The 21,031-nt window shown below is 39.3% G+C and overlaps 2 protein-coding genes and 1 pseudogene across 2 annotated transcripts in view; all 3 read left to right on the top strand.

The window, feature by feature from the left end:
* Positions 1-3,566: 3,566 nt before the first annotated feature.
* LOC111339245 (melanopsin-like) lies at positions 3,567-5,859 on the top strand (annotated as a pseudogene).
* Positions 5,860-6,148: 289 nt separating this feature from the next.
* Positions 6,149-9,392, top strand: LOC148729353 (cyclic GMP-AMP phosphodiesterase SMPDL3A-like). The gene is made up of 2 exons (XM_088724666.1): positions 6,149-7,796; positions 8,654-9,392. The coding sequence occupies exons 1-2, from the start codon at positions 7,785-7,787 to the stop codon at positions 9,056-9,058; spliced, it is 417 nt and encodes a 138-aa protein (XP_088580792.1). The 5' UTR covers positions 6,149-7,784; the 3' UTR covers positions 9,059-9,392.
* A 6,410-nt stretch (positions 9,393-15,802) lies between these two features.
* Positions 15,803-21,031, top strand: part of LOC111339243 (uncharacterized) — a 24,093-nt gene continuing 18,864 nt past the window's right edge. Inside the window, exons 1-2 of the mRNA XM_022945859.2 lie at positions 15,803-15,855; positions 18,253-18,305. The gene's annotated coding sequence lies outside the window, so the exon portion shown is untranslated. The remainder of the gene's footprint in view (positions 15,856-18,252; positions 18,306-21,031) is intronic.

The raw sequence follows: 21,031 nt of genomic DNA, 5'->3' as shown, positions 1-21,031 counted from the left end.
AGTGCAAAATTTGTATCATTAACTGTACCTACTAATTCAAGAATTCAATAACTCATTATTTTTCCTATTTAACCTTTCCAAACAAATGCAAATAATTGAGAATTTGAAAGCAGTGACTGACCAGGGTAACATCGTGTGGTCCAAAATGGGACAACAAAATCTACAGCTTAAAAGGATCTATGAAGGGACACTTTACCTGAAAAATAGGCAATGATGTGGAGTAGAGCTACTGTTCTTTGCTCTTTGAAGTCATGTCTGTAATTTGATGACAGAATTGAGGAGGATGTTGGACATCAGTATGCTGGGCGATGAAGTTTCTCGTCAGCTTGGGGCTGTACAAGGGGGACCTTGGTCCTCTTCATAATACTCATAGAGGGCCGACTGAAACTGTAGTATTAGTTTTTCAAATTATTTTCCTGGAGAGGAAGATATGAGAGATGTCAATTGTGCTATTGAGGATAATTCATAAGGCACTTATTCCCTTGGATGTAAATGCAGCTAATGCTTGTTAAAAAAATGAATAGAAGTGTTCCATATATTGACCTTCCATCAGCAACATTCACGCTGAAAACAATCCAGCTCTTTTAACCGCCTCCCGGTTAGCTCAATCGATAGAGTGCTGGACTGTTTTGCGGAAGGTCGAGGGCTCGAGCCCCGGCCGGACCAACACTCAAGGTCTTAAAATAATTGAGAAGAGTATGCTACCATTCTATAACATCAAATAAATGGTTAGATATTCTAGTCTTCTCAGTAGGGACAAATAAATGGAGGTCTCGTGTCCTGCAGGGCTAGGGGTAGGAGACGTTAATTTCCCACGCACGAGATTACTGTGTGGTGGATGTCCTCCCCTGGGGTGGGATGGGTGGGTTTACTGGGCCCGCGGTAATTGACGCAAACTGTCGCGGTGTCCCTGCCTGTCGGCGAAGTTAAATAAATAAATAAATAAATAAATAAATAGTGCAGAAAATCTCCTGTCCCACACACCATTATCCAGCCTCACATTACCACTGTCATCCATCACAATGTTTCCATAGTGAGTCTCTATGATAATGTAGAACCCAAATGCACTGTCCATTCTCAAAAAAAGCATTTTCATGTTCCTTTCAGAACTTCCTAAGATTGCTGAAAGCCTTACAAGAGATGCAGAATTCTTAGCCAGATTCTCTTTTACCTCCTTCATTGAATCACAGTCTCATTACTGGGATGTAGAAATGCTGCATATCTTGGAAAAGTTGGAATTTTTAAAATGAGAATGATGATGACTTGGCATGATTAGTTTCCAAATTGCAATAATGTAGGAAATAAGAGAATATAAGACCAAAAATCAAAAGGAAGAGAATCTAGAGTGGGTCTGCAGGTGTGATTTCAAATGCCACTTCCCTTTAATTTGAGAAGAGAAAAAAAAAAAGATACGCAATTGACTTTATACGAAAAAATTCTATAATGACTATAATTTCTCTGTTATTACAATAATAATATTAATAATAATAACAATAATAAAACAACAAATAAAGCACTTATATGAGAACGATCCTTCGCAGTAAAGCACTATTTGAGCAATAGTGAAAATCAGACCTGAAAAAAATTTCAGGCCTGTACGGGACTCGAACCACTGACCTCTGCGATACTAGTGCAGCGCTCTACCAATTGAGCTAACAAGCCAACTGGCAGGCCATCAAATTAATTTGATGGCCTGCTCCCAGTTGGCTTGTTAGCTCAATTGGTAGAGCGCTGCACTAGTATCGCAGAGGTCAGTGGTTCGAGTCCCGTACAGGCCTGAAATTTTTTTCAGGTCTGATTTTCACTATTGCTCAAATAGTGCTTTACTGCGAAGGATCGTTCTCATATACGTCTCATAACCGCAGTTCACACATATGTTCCATATGTTTGTTGTTGTTTAAATAAAGCACTGTTACCTTAAAAAGTTTGGTCTTTGGAGAAAGCCTTGTCTCGGGTTCTATCTTTGGACTAACGAGATTCATGCTGTAATATTTGTAATAGTTGTTAATACCTGTGCAACCAAGGAAATAGGTAACAGACAACAAGCAATCTTACTTTTACATTCTCAAAGGTAAGTGTAGCAATACCACAAATGTACCTCTCTTTTCGCTGGTGTTTTGTATTGTTCTGGGACTCTGTCTTTAATGAAGGATACTTTCTCCAGTTTTGCGGCAATCATTGCACCACTTCGTTCCTGGCGGATAACAAGACGATGATTTTCTTGCCAAGTTTATCCACTGCGTGATAAAGTCGTTCCAGCAGGTGGAGTGGAGAAGACGTATGAGTTAACTCGATTGTCAACTTGATCTCAAATTTATTACCCAACTTGACTTTAAATTTTTTTCCGGCCGGCAAGATGATGACCCTCTTACTACTGAAAATGTATGGGGAAGAGTGACTTCTCGGGGAGTAAAACATTTCCAAATTCACCAGCTTCCCTGCGTCTAGTTATTAACTGTATTTTTGGCATGAAACATTTATCTTGAACTTCTGTTGGGTTTTGGGAATCAGTTTTCAATTTACTATACCCTATTGTGTGCAAATGAGTCAAAGAACTCGTCAGGTTGTATTTCAATTTCCGTTTTCTTCTTAAATACAGGTTCTACTCACATTGTCCCGTATTCGATCGATGAGTTCTAATATAAGTCTGTCTTTGTGAAAAACTTCGTTATTTTTTTATTCTGAACCTCGTTTGACTCTGCCAATTTTGTAAAGCTGCTTTTACAAGAACAACTTACATGCACGAGTCAAAGATTTCAGCGGAGGAAACGTTATTAATTTCTCGTGGAGTACAGTTTTGTCGAGTTCACAAGTTACTCCGAATCTAGTTTTGATCACAAGTTTCCGTAGACTATTTCGATGCTCCTGTCCAGCATGAAACATTCAGATTTCGGTTTGGTTTTGCGATCCTTGTAAAGTTGCATTCCACGAAACCCGCACACTGTATGAAAATGAATCACCTCGAGTGGGCACCAACATGGCGTCCTCATACTGAGCTCTACAAATTATGTGAGACATCTTGATGAATAATTATGCAGCGGAACACCCTACCGACCTGAAACTTTGGAAAAACTTTTTTTTATCAATATACTACAATTGCTCACTCTCTTGCCGCAAGGTATTTTAGATTTCGTTGCACAACATTTGTTTACATTTGTTTGCACAACACATGATTTGTTTAAATGTCTTCGACCAGAAACGCACATTAAGGTTTTTTCATATTCCTCATTTCTCGAAGACAAAGCTTCAGCACGAATTGCAACAACATTGAAATAGAAACGGCGTAGTATTTGGATCAAAGATACAACCTTATTTCCATCTGAAAAACTTGTTGTAGACATAATAGAGGGGACTACTAACTCTACTAACTATGCTGTGGAGTAGCAAACGTGGTGCCTCGTTGTCCGACATACCCATCAAATGATGAGCACCATCCAATCAGATAAGTCTTACGACATTCAGGTGATTGACAGCTGATTCGATATCGCTGAGTGGTTCCTTAATAAGCCGTTTCCATAATGATTCGATTAGTTTGTTTCGAAAACGCTCGTTTATCTTCTCTCTGTTACGCCGGCGTTAAGGAAGTTAAGAATAATAGTCAATCAGTCTTTTATCTCTTTTATACGAAACTGCACTTCTCCATTACACATTTAACATTAATTGGATGTGTATAAAGCCAAGGCCACACACTAAATTTTCCATTTCGATGCACGGAAAGTGTTTCAGCAACTCGCAATTTTCGTTGAAAACTCGTTGAAGCATCGGCTGTCATGAACAACATTGATCCCGGAGATGCCAGATGCATTGGCTATTTTACAAGACGAGCTTGAAACCAGAAGCAACCAACTGTTGAAATAGAGTTCACCGTTTTAATAACCATTAACATCACCACCTTGCTTGGTAATGCCATCCTGTGCTTCATCGCCTATCGCAATCCAAAGCTTCATACCCCTACCACGATGCTGATTATGGCCCTAGCTTGCGCAGACCTGTTAACCGCTGTGACTGTCATGCCACTGACAGTTGACGCCGTCATCAACAGCCGAAGACGCTTCGGCGATGGGGTGTGCAGATTCCATGCTTTTACAATGGCAGTTTTAGCCCAAGTATCCATCTACCTCATGGCTTTGACGGCTTTTAATCGGTACCTTTGTGTGAAGAGACGGAACCTTTACGTAAAAATCTTTATCAAGGAGCGCACATCACTTCTTATTGCCGCCATATGGATAGTGGCGCTGATCATCAACAGGCTCCCCAATCTTCCGTCGCTAGATTACTTCTTCTTCTGCCCAGAGTACTTGCTTTGCTGGAGGAGGATGATAAGTCCAGCTGCTATTTACTCATTCAACGCTTGGCTCTATGGCTCCTTCGTGATCTCATATTTCGTTATCCTGGTGTGTTACTGGAAAGTGTTTCGCGCCGTGGAAGAGCACAACGCGGCCGTGGCACTGAGCGTTAATTAAGCAAACCGCAACACCCAGACAAGAAACCATTCTCACGAAATATCCGTTGCTAAAGCAGTGGCAGCTATCGTGTTTTCCTTCACCATTTGCTGGATAACGTCAGAAGTAATGGACACCATGGACAAGTTAAACCCACTTCTTTTACCTCGTCAGGTGAGCAAAATTTTATTGTAGTTATTTGGTTTATCTAAAAAAAAACCAAACTTTTTAGATGGTAGTGACATGTCTAGGGTCTCGTTGATCGATGCGAAAAAGTATGCTCTCTTGGTCACTGACAAAGAAATTATAAGAAAATTATCTTTTTGTATTTCACTCTAGTTACGAATCATACATAGAATTTAGACCTACGATCTTTTTCGAATTGGTTTTTTTAAAATAAAAGCTAGCAGTTTATTGCGAAATTTTATAAAATCGTGCCGTGTTCTTAGATCAGACTCTTTTGGTTAAAATGAATAGAGTTTTTTTCTTTTCAAACAACCTTTTAATACGAGTTTAAAAAAAAACCGACAAATGCACTCACTTAAGGAACATTTTACTTCCTCAAAATACACCTGTCTGTTAATTTTCTTCATTGTTAAATAACTTAATCAACTGCCAAAAGGAGATGGAACATGGAAACTCATATACACCACAATCGCTACATCAATTGTTTCATTAGACATGTTGATCTGATCATCACCCACTGTTAATTTTCTCCGGCTCTTCCTTCCTCTTCCTCCCTTTCTTAATGAAGACCACTTTTCTTTTAATCACCTTATCCGTGATAATTGCTTAAATTTGGAGAAAGTTAGAGGAATTTAAACCCAGGAAAACCATTTTAAGCGACAATTTACAGCATTATTTACTTAGCACTGTTTTGGTTAAGATCTGGGGGAAATTCCAGTCATGGAAATCTTACCTTTGATTATCGTGCGTCATGGCTTGTGTGTCATTGGCATCTTAAGCCAAAATCTTTCGATTTGGTCATCTGCCATGCTTCCTTCTCTTCTCCTTCTTTAATGATCCCCGTCGCTGTTTGATTTCTTTCCCAGCCAACTATTCTTTTATCAAATCTCTCTCCATTTTGAGCAAATTTCTTTGTTTCAATTAAGATAAACTTCGTGGTTTTCAAATATTATTCACACTCCAATACAAAATGTGATATCTACTGTATTAAATATTTCTCTTTTATTTAGGTTTTTATCTTTGCCACTTACCTGTGGTTTCTCAGCAGTGTCATCAACCCCATTATTTATGGCGTCATGAACAGCAACATCGAGCAGAGTACAGGAGAATGTTCGATATCTTTCCTTCTGTCAGTCCTGAGAGAGTTGTCTCGTCAAGTGCAATCCAAGAAACATCTAACCAGGGAAATAACTCACCATGAGAGCAATCAAATATTTAAACAGGGGATTTAGTCACGATACTCCAAACTATTACTTGTTGTGAATTTTAAAACTCAACGTTTTAGGGTAACCTATTTATTTGTTGAATAGATCCGGTAAGTAACAGGCACGATTCCGACGTAAAAACACGAAGAGCTTTAGTTTGTACAATGTCCGACATCTTTTTTTGACGCTTTCAAAGAAAACGAAGTAAACGTTTGAGAACTTAAAGCTTACCTACAAACTTAGGCCGAAACAATATATCTAAATCACCTCAGTCCAATTTGGCCATCGCAGCCTTTTTAAATGTTCTAGGACTAATTCTATTGCGTTTTTATAGGATTTAAAACTATCATGATGAGTGATGCTGATTCGATTGCTAAATTGGACATTTTAGGTTCGAATCGTCTCGGTAGATCCGAAGATGCCGCACGCTACTACCAAAAGTACTTTACCTTCTCCATCCAATTAACGAGATATTAATTCCCAACGATGTCTACCATGCAATTCTGATAGTTTTAGGTTTGAGATTTGTTGCTCATCATACAAAATATTCTAGGCTAGTTGATCCTCCCAACGCCTTTCTATTAGAAAATGCATCGATATTATGGCGAGAAATTACTTTTTTGGCCACCTTTGAATGCAAAAAGGTTAACATTATTATTTCGTCATTTTGATCCTCAAATTATTTCCTGAACACACTTGATCAATCCGTTAAACATGCTCTTACGAAGGGATATAATGATTTCAGCGTCTCTTTCGTTTTTTCTTTCTTTCTTTCTTTATTTTTTTTGATTAGTTAAACCATGTTTTTTAGATTATATTGGCTCTAACATAAATGCAAACTTAACTTGTAAATATCTGATAAACCTCAGCTGTAAACCATGACATGGGCCGGATAGTAAAATGTAGTAGATAGAGTGTACAAAATGTAAAGCATGGCCAGTCGATGGACTACACTGACAACAGCACATGACTTGTAACATCTGATAAATCTCGGCTGTAAACCTTGACATGGGTTAGACAGTAAAACTTAATATATGAACTTCATATATTTCATTGTATCTGATTTATCACTTTCACGGGTTTATTACGAATCAACTTAACGGCCTGCTCCCAGTTGGCTTGTTTGCTCAATTGGTAGAGCGCTGCACTAGTATCGCAGAGGTCAGTGGTTCGAGTCCCGTACAGGCCTGATTTTTTTCAGGTCTGATTTTCGCTATTGCTTAAATAGCGCTATCTACTGCGAGGATCGTGCATCATACGTAAAACTTAGTAGATACATCAGTTATACAAAATGTAAAGCATGGCCAGTCGATGATCGACGCGGACAACAGTGCAACCCAGAATTTGAGATATTTTCAAATGAGTAAAGCACAAATGGCTTCTCATGTTTTAAAACTTTTGAGGTTCTTGGCTGTTGGCCTTATACTGATGGCTTGGAAGCAAAATGTTTTCCATGAAGCGAAAGTCTCGGAAACATAAATTTCGAATATATGAGACTGCCATTGAATGTATTTTCTGTTGCGCAATGTTGAATGTTTGATATCTCTTCTCAGAATATTTTTTGAAATGCTCTAATGTTTTAGCTCGTAATGTTGTGTATTTGTAACCTTGTTTCAAGAAGAAATGAGCGTTTATCCAACCACTTTTGTGTTTTTATCTGTGTTTGTAAATTCAATGTATAATGTAAAATGGAGTGCAGATTGGACCCTGGCAATCACCCTAGTTTTCTTTGCGACTAATAATTTGTTTACTCAAAAACTTTTTTTTCTGCTTTTTGTTGTTATTGTCTTGTTTTTTAACTTCGCTTTAATGCAAAATCTAAGTTTTCACCCCAGGAATTCCTACAAGTTCCATTTTCTTGTGCCCTGCAGTAACGCCTTGGAAGACAGTGCTACCCACTGTTGGCTACAATAATCCTGGCATTCGGCTGTATAAGTATGACAGAAGCACCATGAACGTTAAGGTAATAAGCAAAGCACCCTTTTGGAAATAGTGATCACCTACACCAGAGCCCTGTGAGCATTAGCTTTTATGTAAATAGTGGCTTGTAAGTCGAGTGGACTACACCAAATGGATGTCCTGGCGTAGCAAAATTGACGCCCTTCTTTCCACAAAGGGTCTAAGGCTGTAAAAAAATTATGGAAGAAGAGATTACGCTTAAGCTTTTCATAAAAAAACTTAGGCTTAATTTGTTTGGAATCCCTTTTGATACCCTCCAGTGAGACACTGCTCCTCGAGTTATCTATCCTCATTTCTTTTTAGTCCATCGTCATTATGGTTACTTCTTTCCATTTTTTTGTCCAAGCTGTCTTCACCTTGCGATGTCCTCTAGTCTGAAGATACTTTTTTGATCAGCGTTTGAAAAGACAGCACGTTACCACACACTTTGAAAAGATGCACGTTACCACACCGTGACGTGGTTCCTTGAAGAATCAAGTTCCCATCCAACGTTTACCTACCTCCTTCATTTTGAACGAGGGATCTAAGGCTGAATTAACTCCTTCCCCCAGTCACCCCCCCCCCCCTCTTAAAGTAGGCTTTAGACGATTTTTATCGATCATTATGACACCCAAGCGAGAATTAACCAAAGTCTCCTTTCTATGCCGCTCTGTCTGATCCAATCACTACCTTTTTTCGTAACTCTATTTTCCAATTTTTTTTTACAATATATTCGGTACCTTTTTCATCATGTAGTGGAGCTTGCAATGGGTTAATTTGAGCAGTCGACGCTGTTTTGATAAATTTTTAGCACGAGATAACTTAAAATGTTACTGAAATAGCTTACCTCGGCGTTGGTTGTCTCGTTTTTATCTCGATTAGGATGTTTGGCAGTACTTTACCAACCTAAGACTGGCCAACATGATGTCCGAACCGGACTGGGTACTAGAATACAAAGTCACTGAAGCCTTCCGTACTCCAGATGTAAGCCCAAAGTCTCTTCATTCGCTAGTTCAAACGTTCAAAACTCGAGGTAGCTCCAACTTTGAAAAGTATTACTTGTACAACTCTGTGAGCGCTGGTGGTGAACAGTGCGACGAGGAATGCAAAACAGCACAAATTTGTGGCATTACAGAAGTTGACTTTGATAAGTATGATGTCTGTGTGTCGCCCTCCACAAGTTTTATCTCCTTTGAAGGCTGCAACGGTCTCGGTCTACGCCGCAATTCTTGTTTTTTGGTCACTTTCTATAGGGATTTCACAGAATTGGTGCTGATCAAGGAATGAATTTACGTTATTGACTTAAGCATGTAATACTAAAATTCTATCGACAGTTGATTATATTAGAGAAAGAGGTATTCTGAGTAGGCATCAATTGTATATTTGTTTGTTCCTTGTTATTTTGGTTTTTATTTTGCCTTTTTGTGTTTTTCTAAATTTTGACTCCAGCCTAATAAACCATAAGTTATGTTTATGTTTTGCCGATTCAGATTTCACGACAGTTTCGTCCAACATTTACATGAAGCTTGATTACAGTACTTTCTTTGATCCGTAAATTCAAATGAAAATGCTAATTCAGGATTTCTCTTCGTGTAATAAATTTTTTTCGATATTCTCCTCATGGTGACTATCAAACAGTTCCAAATTGTTAGATGTGACTTGATGTAATGGTTGCCTCTTAAAGTCGAGATAACCAAACTGATATGCGCTACACATTATAGCAGATGATTATGATATAAAATCATTCACGGAGGTGGAGATGGACGTACCGAAAAATGGTCGTAAATTAAACTCTGGACGCGCGATTTGGATCCTTTGGTCTTTCGGAGGTGAATAGTGCTTGCTAATCACCTTCAAACTAGCCAATCAGCGCCCGCGATAAGCAGTATTCACCTGTATGGTATATGCTAACATTAATAAGAAATCTATTCGGTGATGTGAGGCTCTTGGACATTTTTACAAAACAATTCTCGTCCATTTCCCCGTACCTTAGGTTAATTTTCCAAACATAAGGGGCAGAAACAAATTTTCAGTAAAAAAAGTCAATGAGACCACCGTAATGTGATGGTTTGAAAGTTTTGCGTTTGTCTGGAGGAGCCTCGTCGATATATTTGCCTCGATATCCATGACGAAGAATGCCCTCCAAAATTTCATTCATGCGAAGGAAAACGCCAGAATGACAATCTAAGCTTTGAACTATTTTGCACTAAGCACAATAAAGAAAATTAAATCGTATGCTGTCTTAGCTTAAGTGAGTTTATTGAAGAATGAAAGGAAAATAACATCCTATCCCGAAAACAAAAAGGACTATGGGAACCTGAAAAACCTTGCGAGCTGTGTTACTTTCAATTGAGAAAAAGTTCAGTTATAACAAGAAAAAGTATCTTAATTTCTCTACTGATTTATGTTTGGGTAAAGCACATGTTTTTCATTAAATCCTTGAACGCAAATGCGTAGTATATAAATGCATTTATTTGGATAATCAAATTGAACGTCACTACTTCTTCTTTTTGAAGATTGTATTTATTTTCATAAGTCAATATTAGTTAGGTTAACATCTTGTGTGAAACATTCTCCCTTCTGTGGACATTCTAAGCGACCGTATTTTGGGCACTGGTTGCTTTGAGAAAAAGTATAAAGCTATCTTTTTGAACACACAATAGAATTTTAAAAGGTATTGACGACTCCAATCGACCAGCAATCCTTTTTTAATCAAATTTATCATTTAAGAGTGGTATTGTTAGCTCTTGCCTTCTTACTAAAACGGTCATTTACTAAATCTATGGCCGGGGGAATCAACTAAGCCATCATTTTCTGAATGAGAAGCATTATGTGAATGTGGTCTCTTTTGTTGCCTCGGTCACTTCTTGAAAAAACTGTCATCGGAAAGGAATATTAACATCGCTTAAAGCACTTCCATTGGTGGTCACTAAAAGAGATTAATCCCTTCCAGGTAAAATAAAATTTAAATGCAGGAGAGTGTACGTCCTTTGGCACAAAAAACATACCAAGTTTCCACTGTTCTCTTTCCTTGGATATTTCTTTCTATCAAAACAATGAATTATCCACAATAAGTCTCTACTAACCATTCGCGTGGCTCACAATGCAACGTTTTCTTATCATGTCTTTGTTCTCGTTGCTGTTTTTTTTTTAAGAAAAACAGAAAGATAATTGAACCCGTTCTACAAAGATAAGGGAAACGCTATTAAAGTATCTCAAATGACCACACCTGGCTTTCCTTTATGATATTTGTAAACTCTTCAGCAAGAGCTGGGAAGATTCGCACGACGTAGGAAGCTCCATAATAGGGTTACATGTAGGAGCCCTGACAAGGGCGACTCGAGTGGCCCTCCAATGAAGAGAGACAAATTGTTATCGAGTCACGTACAGGTGATCACATCACTTCCAGTGCCAATAGCACTAAAATTAGTGGGAAAAAAAGCTAGGAAAAAGTCGGGGAAAAATTAAGGTGGCTCGTACCGGTTTTCGTCTTTTTGATGGTTTGTAACTTTGAAAGAATACAACAGAAAGACCGACCAAGGCCAGTTGAACACTTTTACAGGGTTGAATTATATAACCATTGGTTATCCAAAAAATAGGTGTCATTTCGTCACTAGCAGTTTCCATGGCAACGCTTTCATAGGCTTATTCAGACGCATTTTTTAGCTTGTGGCTTAAATAATTCGAAAACTAACCCGGTGACCCCATTATTTTTTTCAGTGATTGCTTTTGGCACTTGAAAAGGAAAATGCACAAAGATTTTTAAAAAATTCTACGGAGCGGAATTTCAGAAAATCTAGAAAAAAGGCAATTTTCAGACATCGCAAATTTCCTTCCGTAGAATTTTCTAGTTTTTTTTCTGATGATTCCTTTCGACGTTATTATCATATTGGAACAATAAAAAGAAGGGGTCACCAGACTTGTTTTCATGCAATAGCTTTCGTGAGTTTAGCAATTTCCACGCGCGTTCTCGCGCATTTAAAAATCTGGATTCTATAAGATCGACATTTGCTCATGATCTGTTATAGCTACCGCTGACAAATGCGTGTGCTCGAGCGCGCGCCTACGATCTGATGTTTACAGACGTTTACTGCTAATTAAGAAAATCATTAAACAGCCGTCAAAGATAGCCTCCAGGGCTCATCATAAAAATCCTACACACGACTTCTGGCTATATCATATTATTTTCTTTTAAGTTTCAAAGTCTTCTTCCAATTCAGGTAGATTATCCTTCACTTGAGTTCTTCTTTATTCGCCGTCGCAAGATTTCATATCGGTTGAATATTTCTTTTAAATGTGAAGTGAAGCAACCTTTACTTCTCCAAAATTCGTCTTCTTTATCTTAGTTTCTATCTCCTGCATTCACAGTAGCCGCTCAACACATCAAATACAAGCTCTTAAGTAAACTTCTCACAAAAGTAGAAAAAATTCCACGCGTCGCCATCTTTGTTTTGAATTTTCATCTTTTGATCTCGCGCTTCTTTCGCACGTTTCTCTCGCACGCGTCACGCAAGAGTGACCTGTTTTCCGAGCGAGGAAACTGGTACGAGCCACCTTAATTAAGGTATACCTGAAATAACGTCATATATATGTATCGCGCCATTCATTGTTTGTACTTGAGTGTGCTGCGCAGGCGCATTACGAACATTTTTTTCTATGTAATTATTTCATCCAATCAGCAGTTATTTCCATATGAATGACGTTATCGCCAGTAGGATTTAGCTATAAATAGACAAAGTTCGAAAGCTTACATTATATCATCCTCGGAGACCCAGGGGCTGTGGGTCGATTTCAAGTTAGGACATGAAGAGCCCCTGGGGACATTGTCTTACAAGACTAGTTCCAAACGGTCGCAGTCGTTCTGCCATCTGATTGGTGCCAGGAAATCTTTGTGTTTTTCTGCCCAATCAGAGTGAAGTGTACTTTAGAGTCCTTTCGTGTGTTTTAACACGGACATATACTAGAAGCTCAGTTGCTCGCTATGTTTGTTTGGACCGTGCGACGGAGATTTGCTTGAGGTGAAAGGTTTCAGTCTCAGCACACAATGTAAGAGAAATCGATCAGATTGTCCGCGAAAATCTTACCGGAAATTATACTCAATACTTTCGCAGGTAGTAGTACTAGTACTAGAGAACGTGTTTTAAAGTTTGCGAGGTTTGTATACAACACGATGGTTGCAGTCATTGAAATGTCGCTTTAAACGTTAAACGAGATTTAAGCTTAATCTTTCTAGATTTTTTGCATAATTTGCTGTGACTGAAACTTTGCCAATCCCTTGAAGTTATTTCGTCGCACGGGCCACGCAGGTATGTCGAGCAACTGGCGCTTTCGCCTACGAAGCTTTCTGCTTTCTGTGCGCGCCAAAATCTAATCTTCGCTTTGTAGTAAAGTCGTTCACAATACGGCAAAGGTTGCAGAGAACGTTAAGTTCATGGACGACCTCCAGCAAGTGCTAAGAGAAAGCTTAGCTGTGTTTCCGGTTAGCTAATTAAAATCTGAACAAACACTTATTAACTAGAACATCGAGGGAAGGAGAGATGTTTTCGGGCAGTTACCGAAGGGGTTTGGAAAGAGTTTAATCTCTCAACTGCTGCCTAGAGTGTTGAAATTCTTGAGCTGGGAAGGCCACGGATTCTCTTCTAGTCCCTTGGTCATTGTCATTTCACCTCTTCTGTCGATCATTGAAGACCAAGTTAAATACCTTTGATCATTGGGAATCGATCCGATGCTGTTTTCAATAGGAAAAACAAAACCAAAGACCAAGAAATATTGGACAGAAAGGGCGGGTTTGCTTTATTGCCAATGTCAGCTTAGTAGTACAGGGTCATCTACCCACATCTAGTAAGCAAAAGTTTCTACGCTTAGCTTTTCTTTTTTTTCAAGCGAAGATGAGATTAGATTTTGGCACGCACAGAAAGTTAGGCAAGTACCACTTGCTCGACATACCTGCGTGGCCCGTGCGACGAAATAACTTCAAGGGATTGGCAAAGTTTCAGTCACAGCAAATTATGCAAAAAATCTAGAAAGATTTAAGCTTAAATCTCGTTTAACGTCTAAAGCGACATATCAATGACTGCAACCATCGTGTTGTATACAAACCTCGCAAACTTTAAAACACGTTCTCTAGTACTAGTACTACTACCTGCGAAAGTATTGAGTATAATTTCCGGTAAGATTTTCGCGGACAATCTGATCGATTTCTCTTACATTGTGTGTTGAGACTGAAACCTTTCACCTCAAGCAAATCTCCGTCGCACGGTCCAAACAAACATAGCGAGCAACTGAGCTTCTAGTATATGTCCGTGTTAAAACACACGAAAGGACTCTAAAGTACACTTCACTCTGATTGGGCAGAAAAACACAAAGATTTCCTGGCACCAATCAGATGGCAGAACGACTGCGACCGTTTGGAACTAGTCTTGTAAGACAATGTCCCCAGGGGCTCTTCATGTCCTAACTTGAAATCGACCCACAGCCCCTGGGTCTCCGAGGATGGCATTATATATTCCTTGGATAGATAACTCTTCGAGCGTTTTACCTCGGACTTCCATTTTACTGTTCAGCTTCTCTCAAGGTTCGTGAAGGGCAAGAGTACCATATAACCCCATACATTAATTATGCATTCAGTCTTTGTTCAATTAAAACAATAGCGATAACAATAGAACTCCGCAGAGACTAGTAGTCTTTGTTTTCAAAATTTGGATTTTTTTCCTAAGTCTTTTTTGAAACAGGGTAAATTTGGCGCGTTTTGGCTTTGCAAAACGGAAAACTCAAGTAATTTTCTAGAGGTTTTTAAATTTGAAATATAACTGAATGTTCAGTTTCGCTTTGAAAGCGTAAAATTGGCCGAAAAATAACGTTAAGTCTACGCTCAGGCTTTGAAGTTTGTCAATGCAAAGTTAAATAAATGTTGTCTCTTACCTGTTCTTATGGTTTTGGTTGATTCTTTCATTATCCTTTCGTGTCCTAGTGATGAAAATTGTTCGTGAAGGCCGGTGCATACAGCGATGCAAAGAAACCTTTGTATCTAGTCTTTCTGGACTTCACAAAGTTGGGTGATATGTTCGATAATGTTTCCAAAAGGATCGTTTCCGTAGTGCTGACGCCACATGTATTCTTGTAGGTAGCCATCGAAAAGTCCTTTGGATGTTCCTGTTTGGGGCAAACCTCGCTTGATTCCCCACCATGTATTTTCGATACCCTGTGTGTGCGCACCGGTGAATTCCGGCGCATTGAAGCCATTCCATCGCAACGCTTTTTTGAACATCGCCACTCGTACCCGTCTCGCGATGAAGCACGTCGCGTCCAGCTAAGTTCATTGCTGCACCCAGCTCGAGGACATTTTACCGACGTCACAAGCAGGTTGTGATCCTTACACCACTGTATGCACCGGTCGTGATCCGATAATATTCGAGAAAGTCTCCCCATCTCCGAGTTGTTGTTCTTCTTCTTCCTTCTATCTTCTTTTTTCGTTGATGTTATTAGAAAGAGGTATGAATAAATTTTGTTTTCTATGTGGTATTTGGCCAATCGTAGAGAAGAAGAAATGCATTCTTTAGTGCAAAGGGGACCTTTGGTGCATTATATCAATGCACATATATTGTTATGAAAATTTTTTTACTGAAAGGTAAAAGAAAATGTAGCTTTTGGAGAGGAACTCCTAACTGGTTTGCGTAGCATAGTGGTAAGGCTATGGTTTGATAATTGTCTGATAATAACGCGTTGTCTGAGGAGCGATGGTTCAAGGCTCAGCAGAACTGCCAAGAAGGTAAAAAGGAAAGGAAAGAAAAAAAAAACCGAGGAGAAGTTAGGAACGAAGGGGAGAAGGGAGAAGAACGTGAGAAAGGAATGGAGACGAAAAAGCCGCTTTCAATCAATTTCTCTTTTATTGAAGCAGTAAGTACTTATTAGTAATGTATATATGCTAAACCCGTGGGAATAAGTCATTGTCTTAAAAACAATGGGGTGCATACATAAGTAATGAAATTGAATGCATAATTAATGTATGGGGTTATATGGTACTCTTTCCACGTGAAGTCCCAAGATTGACTCAACGAATTTACACAACATTTATTTAACTTACGGTAAGGTTCACCTTCGTTTTGGTAATATTACTGTCACAAGCGCCCAATTCGTTCGACAGAAAAACGAGAGCCCCGAAGATAAGGCCATCTTTCAAAACTAACTCGTTGGATAAGAATTATGCTACGTTAGACCTTCAAATACACTTCGTCAGACACTCACTCGATTTCAAATCCAGATAAGCGATGATTTCATAATAATTTGCGAGGGTTGTCGAGAAAGCTGTGAAGTATAGGGCTTTTATTTACGTCACATTGAATCACAAAGTCCAGCCTTCTCGATCGTCCTTTAGTCTATCGACAAAATGAGCCTTAATTTCCTTGTCGTTGTCTTTTGTTTAGTCACCGAGAAACCAAAATGATGAAATTGTTTATGTTTGACCGGGCAAAACTGTCCATAGCAATATTTTCGACAATAACAGTAATTTTAAGAAATCCGCCAAAAGTGAAAATGCTTCCACTTGCGCCGTCGACATATGAGAAAGTATGTTCATCGCCATCCGATTGATTGAAACCCGTGATAAAGCGCTCGCCCTTGTGTTTGGTATTACTTCTCGATTTCTGTGCTCTGCAGGACACAGGTTTTTTTTATAATTCAGAGAAAGAGCCTTTAACGATAATACTTCTTCCTAGCAACGACGTAGACCACTTTCATAAATGGCTGCCGGATTAATATTCTTTTGTTTAAATTGAAATTAGCCTTTCTGGTCTCGTTGTCCAGTGCAAAATTCAAAAGAAGACATTATCTCAAGCGAGGCCAGAAAGGCTAATTTAAATTTAAAGAAAAGAGTATTAATCCGGCAGCCATTTACGAATAATTTAACGAATGCGGCCATCGTACCGGCATGTACTAAATCCAGGAACCCTGGAACACCGGTACAACAACATTTATTTATACCACAAAGAAATAAGATTAGAAACATTAAGAAACTATATATTTAGTGCCTGCTTCTAGCTTCCAAGCTCTTTCGTGTTATGTTGGTAAACAAATTACATCTACATTTTATTTTTTTACACCATCAAATTCGGTATTCCAGGGGTATTCCGGTGTTCCTGGTTTTAGTACATGCCCGTCGTACCAGACATCGCTACGAGCTAGGTTGTATTTGTGCGCGCTAATAATTTTGCAATATTACTTCAACTTCTTAGTTAGCCCTTATATGATGTAAGTTTCACATGATTTCATTCACAACAACTGAAATCACATAGCAAAAATCACGCGGCAAATATCACTCTTCGCTATTCGCAGACTGATCATAATCTTTGTGATGTCAACATGTTATGTTTCGTTTCACGTTCCATTATTGAAACGCTGCATATAACTTCCAATTCCCTTTCGCTCTTTGCCGTACACTGCTACATTTTGGCTTTCATTTGATGTAAGTTTCACACGAGAGGCATGAACAGGAACTAGTTTTGGAAGCTATTCCATCCATGTGTGCCAGCCTTTACTCAAACTTGCTTGTGCAGTCATAAATTATTTCTAGTTATCAGGTCTGAGATCACTGCATCATCTTTGCAAGAAATATATTGCCATGAGAAGAACCATGAATGTATGTGTAACTGTACTGCATAATATTAAGGTGATAATGCAAAGTGATACAGGTCAATCCTGGATACCTAGGGACAAAGCCTATACCCTTACATCAATTATGATGACAGAGTGGCTGGCACTGGAGTGAAATTAAAACAGGAATACAAAAGTCATGTAAAACAAAACAAAATGAAAAAGTCACACTTGCAAAACAATAAGTGTCAGAGAGGTCCTCTTGGGTCCTGATCAAAGACTTCAAGCCCTGAATTCTCTGGTGGAAGGGGGTCCTTTCATGCAATTGAATCTTTTATTACATCCATTTTGAAATCACTGGTGGTCCCTGTAATCTTATTGGCTCTAATTGGTGCAATTTATTCACGAATCACACCATTTTTTGCTCTAAATGGCATCGTTTTACGCTTGACTGAGTTTTTGACACACGATGTCAAAGTCTTTCTGTTTTGCATACAAAATAAGATGTAAAAGCATTTCTGGTTCTGCTTTTATTTAAAAACTGGCTCAGTACTGCATCAATAAAATATTTGAATTGACCAAGTCCTGTATTTGGGCGATTTCAAAATGGATGTAATAAAGTGGTATTTGAACCTCGTGTCGTGCAATTTTGGTCTGAAATCATACTTGTGATTTTGAAATCACACATGATTTCAGCCCAAATTGCAATCCACTCAGTTCAATAACCATTATAAATAGCTGCTGCTAAGTAGCCCATTTCCAAGCTCTCGCATGTTTGGACACTTATCAGTGGTGAATTACAGCAAAAGAGCAGGCTCCATGAAATGTAATCCAATGTGAATGCCACTCCTGAGAGAAATGTTGATTGACAAATATTTTTTTTAAAACTGAAGGTTGGTAATCTGAAAAGGTCAAGGAGTGGAGGAAAAGACAAGAGGAAGGCATAGTACCGTATTTCTTCACCTATAAGCCGAGCGATTTTTTCAGTTTTCGACCCAAAATTTTGGGAGATTTTTCACGGAGAACGGGGTTCGGCTTATAGCCGAGGGTTTTACATTTTAAAAATATACAGTTGCTGAATAACTTTACCCCCCCGGCTTGTAGTCAAGTTAGCAATGAAGCAGAAGTAATAAAACACAACAAAAATAACTTCTGAATATTGGTTATTCACTTTTATGAAATTGGTGGCTCCTAAAGGAGCCGTTTGACGGATACGTGCAAGGGCTTTCAACCCAATGGTTTACTCGCCATCCGTTTCGTTTTCGCTGTCTGTGTCGAACTCGTTCTCTTCTATGTATTCATCATCTACTTCTGGGGTTTCCTCAGAGTAGACCACGTCGTCCTCTGTTCCGTCCAAGGCATTGGAAATACCGCAGGTCTTGAAGGATTTGACAACCATCTCTTCGGGTATCTCTGCCCATGCTTCCTTGATCCACCTGAGGACAAGATTTCTGCTTGGCGCCTTCTTCTTCCCAGCTGGGGTAAACTCAAATGGCCCAGATGTCATCCACGCCAAGTACTTTCGGCGCACATTATCTTTAAATGGCTTGTTTAGGCACTTATCCAAGGGCTGTACAACCGGGGTTAGGCCACCAGGGATAACTGCGACGTCAATGTTTCGCTGCTTCAGGTCATCTTTCACGGAATCGGTCAAGTGAGCTCGGAATGAGTCCCACACCAAAAGGGAACGCTCGGCACGGGGCAAACTCTGTCGAATCCATTCTCGGATGCCCTGTTCATCCATCCACCCTTTCTTATGGAAGGAAACACGAAGAGGATGCGGCACAACCAGATCTCTCGGTGTACGGACGCCTTTGAAGATGACTTTCGGTGGCACCTTTGCTCCATCGGCAGCAACAGCAAGAACGACGGTGAAGCTCCGCTTTTCCGCTCCGCAAGATTTTACTGGCACTGTTCGGCTTCCACTGAATTCCAGTGTTCGGTTCGATGGCAGCTCAAAACGCATGGGTGTCTCATCCATGTTGTAGATGCGGGATAAAGGGTAGTCGGCGCGTCTTCTTGCTGCAATGACGAAGCGATGAAAGCACACAATGTTCTCTTCGAGATCGGCGGGCAATCGCTGGGCCAGAGTTGTTTTGGTTCGCATGCTGACCGAGTGGCGTCGTTTCCATTTCTCGTACCATCCACGGGAAGCTTTGAAAGCAGGATCATCGGAGAGCTCTTTAGCTTTAAGGCGAAGGATCAATCCACTCACCGCAATACCTACGAAAAATAAAATAACAATCTTATTTTGCTGCGAGATAACCGTAGATTCGTGACTGCAGCACTCTTTTCGTGACATGTTATGAAATTGTCATGACAACAACATATTTCTGACCAATCAAAGTCTCTGTTTCCCACGCACTGAAAGACGATATCATTCAACTCTTCAAAAACTCTTAAAATTTTAGACAGAAAAGTAAATACCAACCTTGTTCTCTTTGCTGTGAAAACCACTCCATCACTTGCTGGTCTAGTTCGGGATATTTCGGAGTGAAACGGCCCATCGTCGCACGTTTTGCAGACATCTTCAGCTCTCCGGAAAGAATAGTCGCCTGGTCTCTTCTCCAGCGTCGTACCATGGACTCGCTTAGTCCATATTCTCGAGCGATTTCCGAGTTGTTTTCTACCGCTTCAGCTTCCGCGATAACTTTTATCTTGAAAGCCATACTATACGAGGAACGGCGTGCTTTAGGCATGATGATAAAAAGTGACAGCGACGAAAGGTATACTCGATAGATTGATACTTTGAAACGTTTAACTGAGATTATTATTGTTGTTGTGGTTAATCTGTTGTCGCGTGGTAGTATTTATACAGTTCGTTGGATCAATTGATATTCATATCTCTTGATTGGTTCGCTTTTTTTCTTTTGTGTTTATTGTAATTCATTAGGTTTTGTGTTTAGTGAGTCAATTTCTTATGTTTTCCGTGAGGTTCGCTTGCTCAAATGGCCAGTTACAATCAATAATTTCGCTCTCGGCTTATAGCCGATGGTTTTACCTTTTTTTTTGGGCAGCTTGAGTGTAGCGTAAAGACCCTGAAAGTCAGGGTCTCGGCTTATAGCCGAGATCGGCTTATAGGTGAAGAAATACAATTTTTGTTAAAGTAAGGCAACAGTGAAATAAGCCAAGCGAGAGTTGAAGGAAGAAACTTCCTGGGATAACCAAATCAGGGCTTGAGATTGTGACCAATACCTATGCCAATGCAGCTAACATTTTCTTGTGGGCAACTGTATTATTTTGTGTGTGTGTGTGTGTGTGTGTGTGTGTGTGTGTGTGTGTGTGTGTTTTGAATTATAGTTAAATAGATCAAGCTCAAAAGAACCTCATATTGTATAGTTTTACTTCAGCCCAGAAATACCCTTTTTAATGCGGATGCAGAATTCCAAGTAGTTACATTTCAATCATCCATTGTAGAAAAGGGAAATTTTTAATACTTACCAAGGCACACTGATGATTGACAAAGGAAAATTCATTCATGACAACCATTTTTTCCACTTAGGTACCAAAAGTCAATTAACCATTTTTTTTTTAATTTCTGCCCTGCTAATCCATGCCAAATGGCAATCGTTGGGATTCATGCTACTGATATTGTAATTTGAACAAACAAAGGCATAATTGACGAGGAGTTGTGGCTGTTAATGTTGCAAAAGTTTTTTTGCCATGTCAATA

The sequence above is a fragment of the Stylophora pistillata genome, chromosome 6 (assembly GCF_964205215.1).
Source record: "Stylophora pistillata chromosome 6, jaStyPist1.2, whole genome shotgun sequence".
NCBI classification, from domain to species: Eukaryota; Metazoa; Cnidaria; class Anthozoa; order Scleractinia; family Pocilloporidae; genus Stylophora; species Stylophora pistillata.
This window is presented reverse-complemented; position numbering and strand designations above follow the sequence as displayed.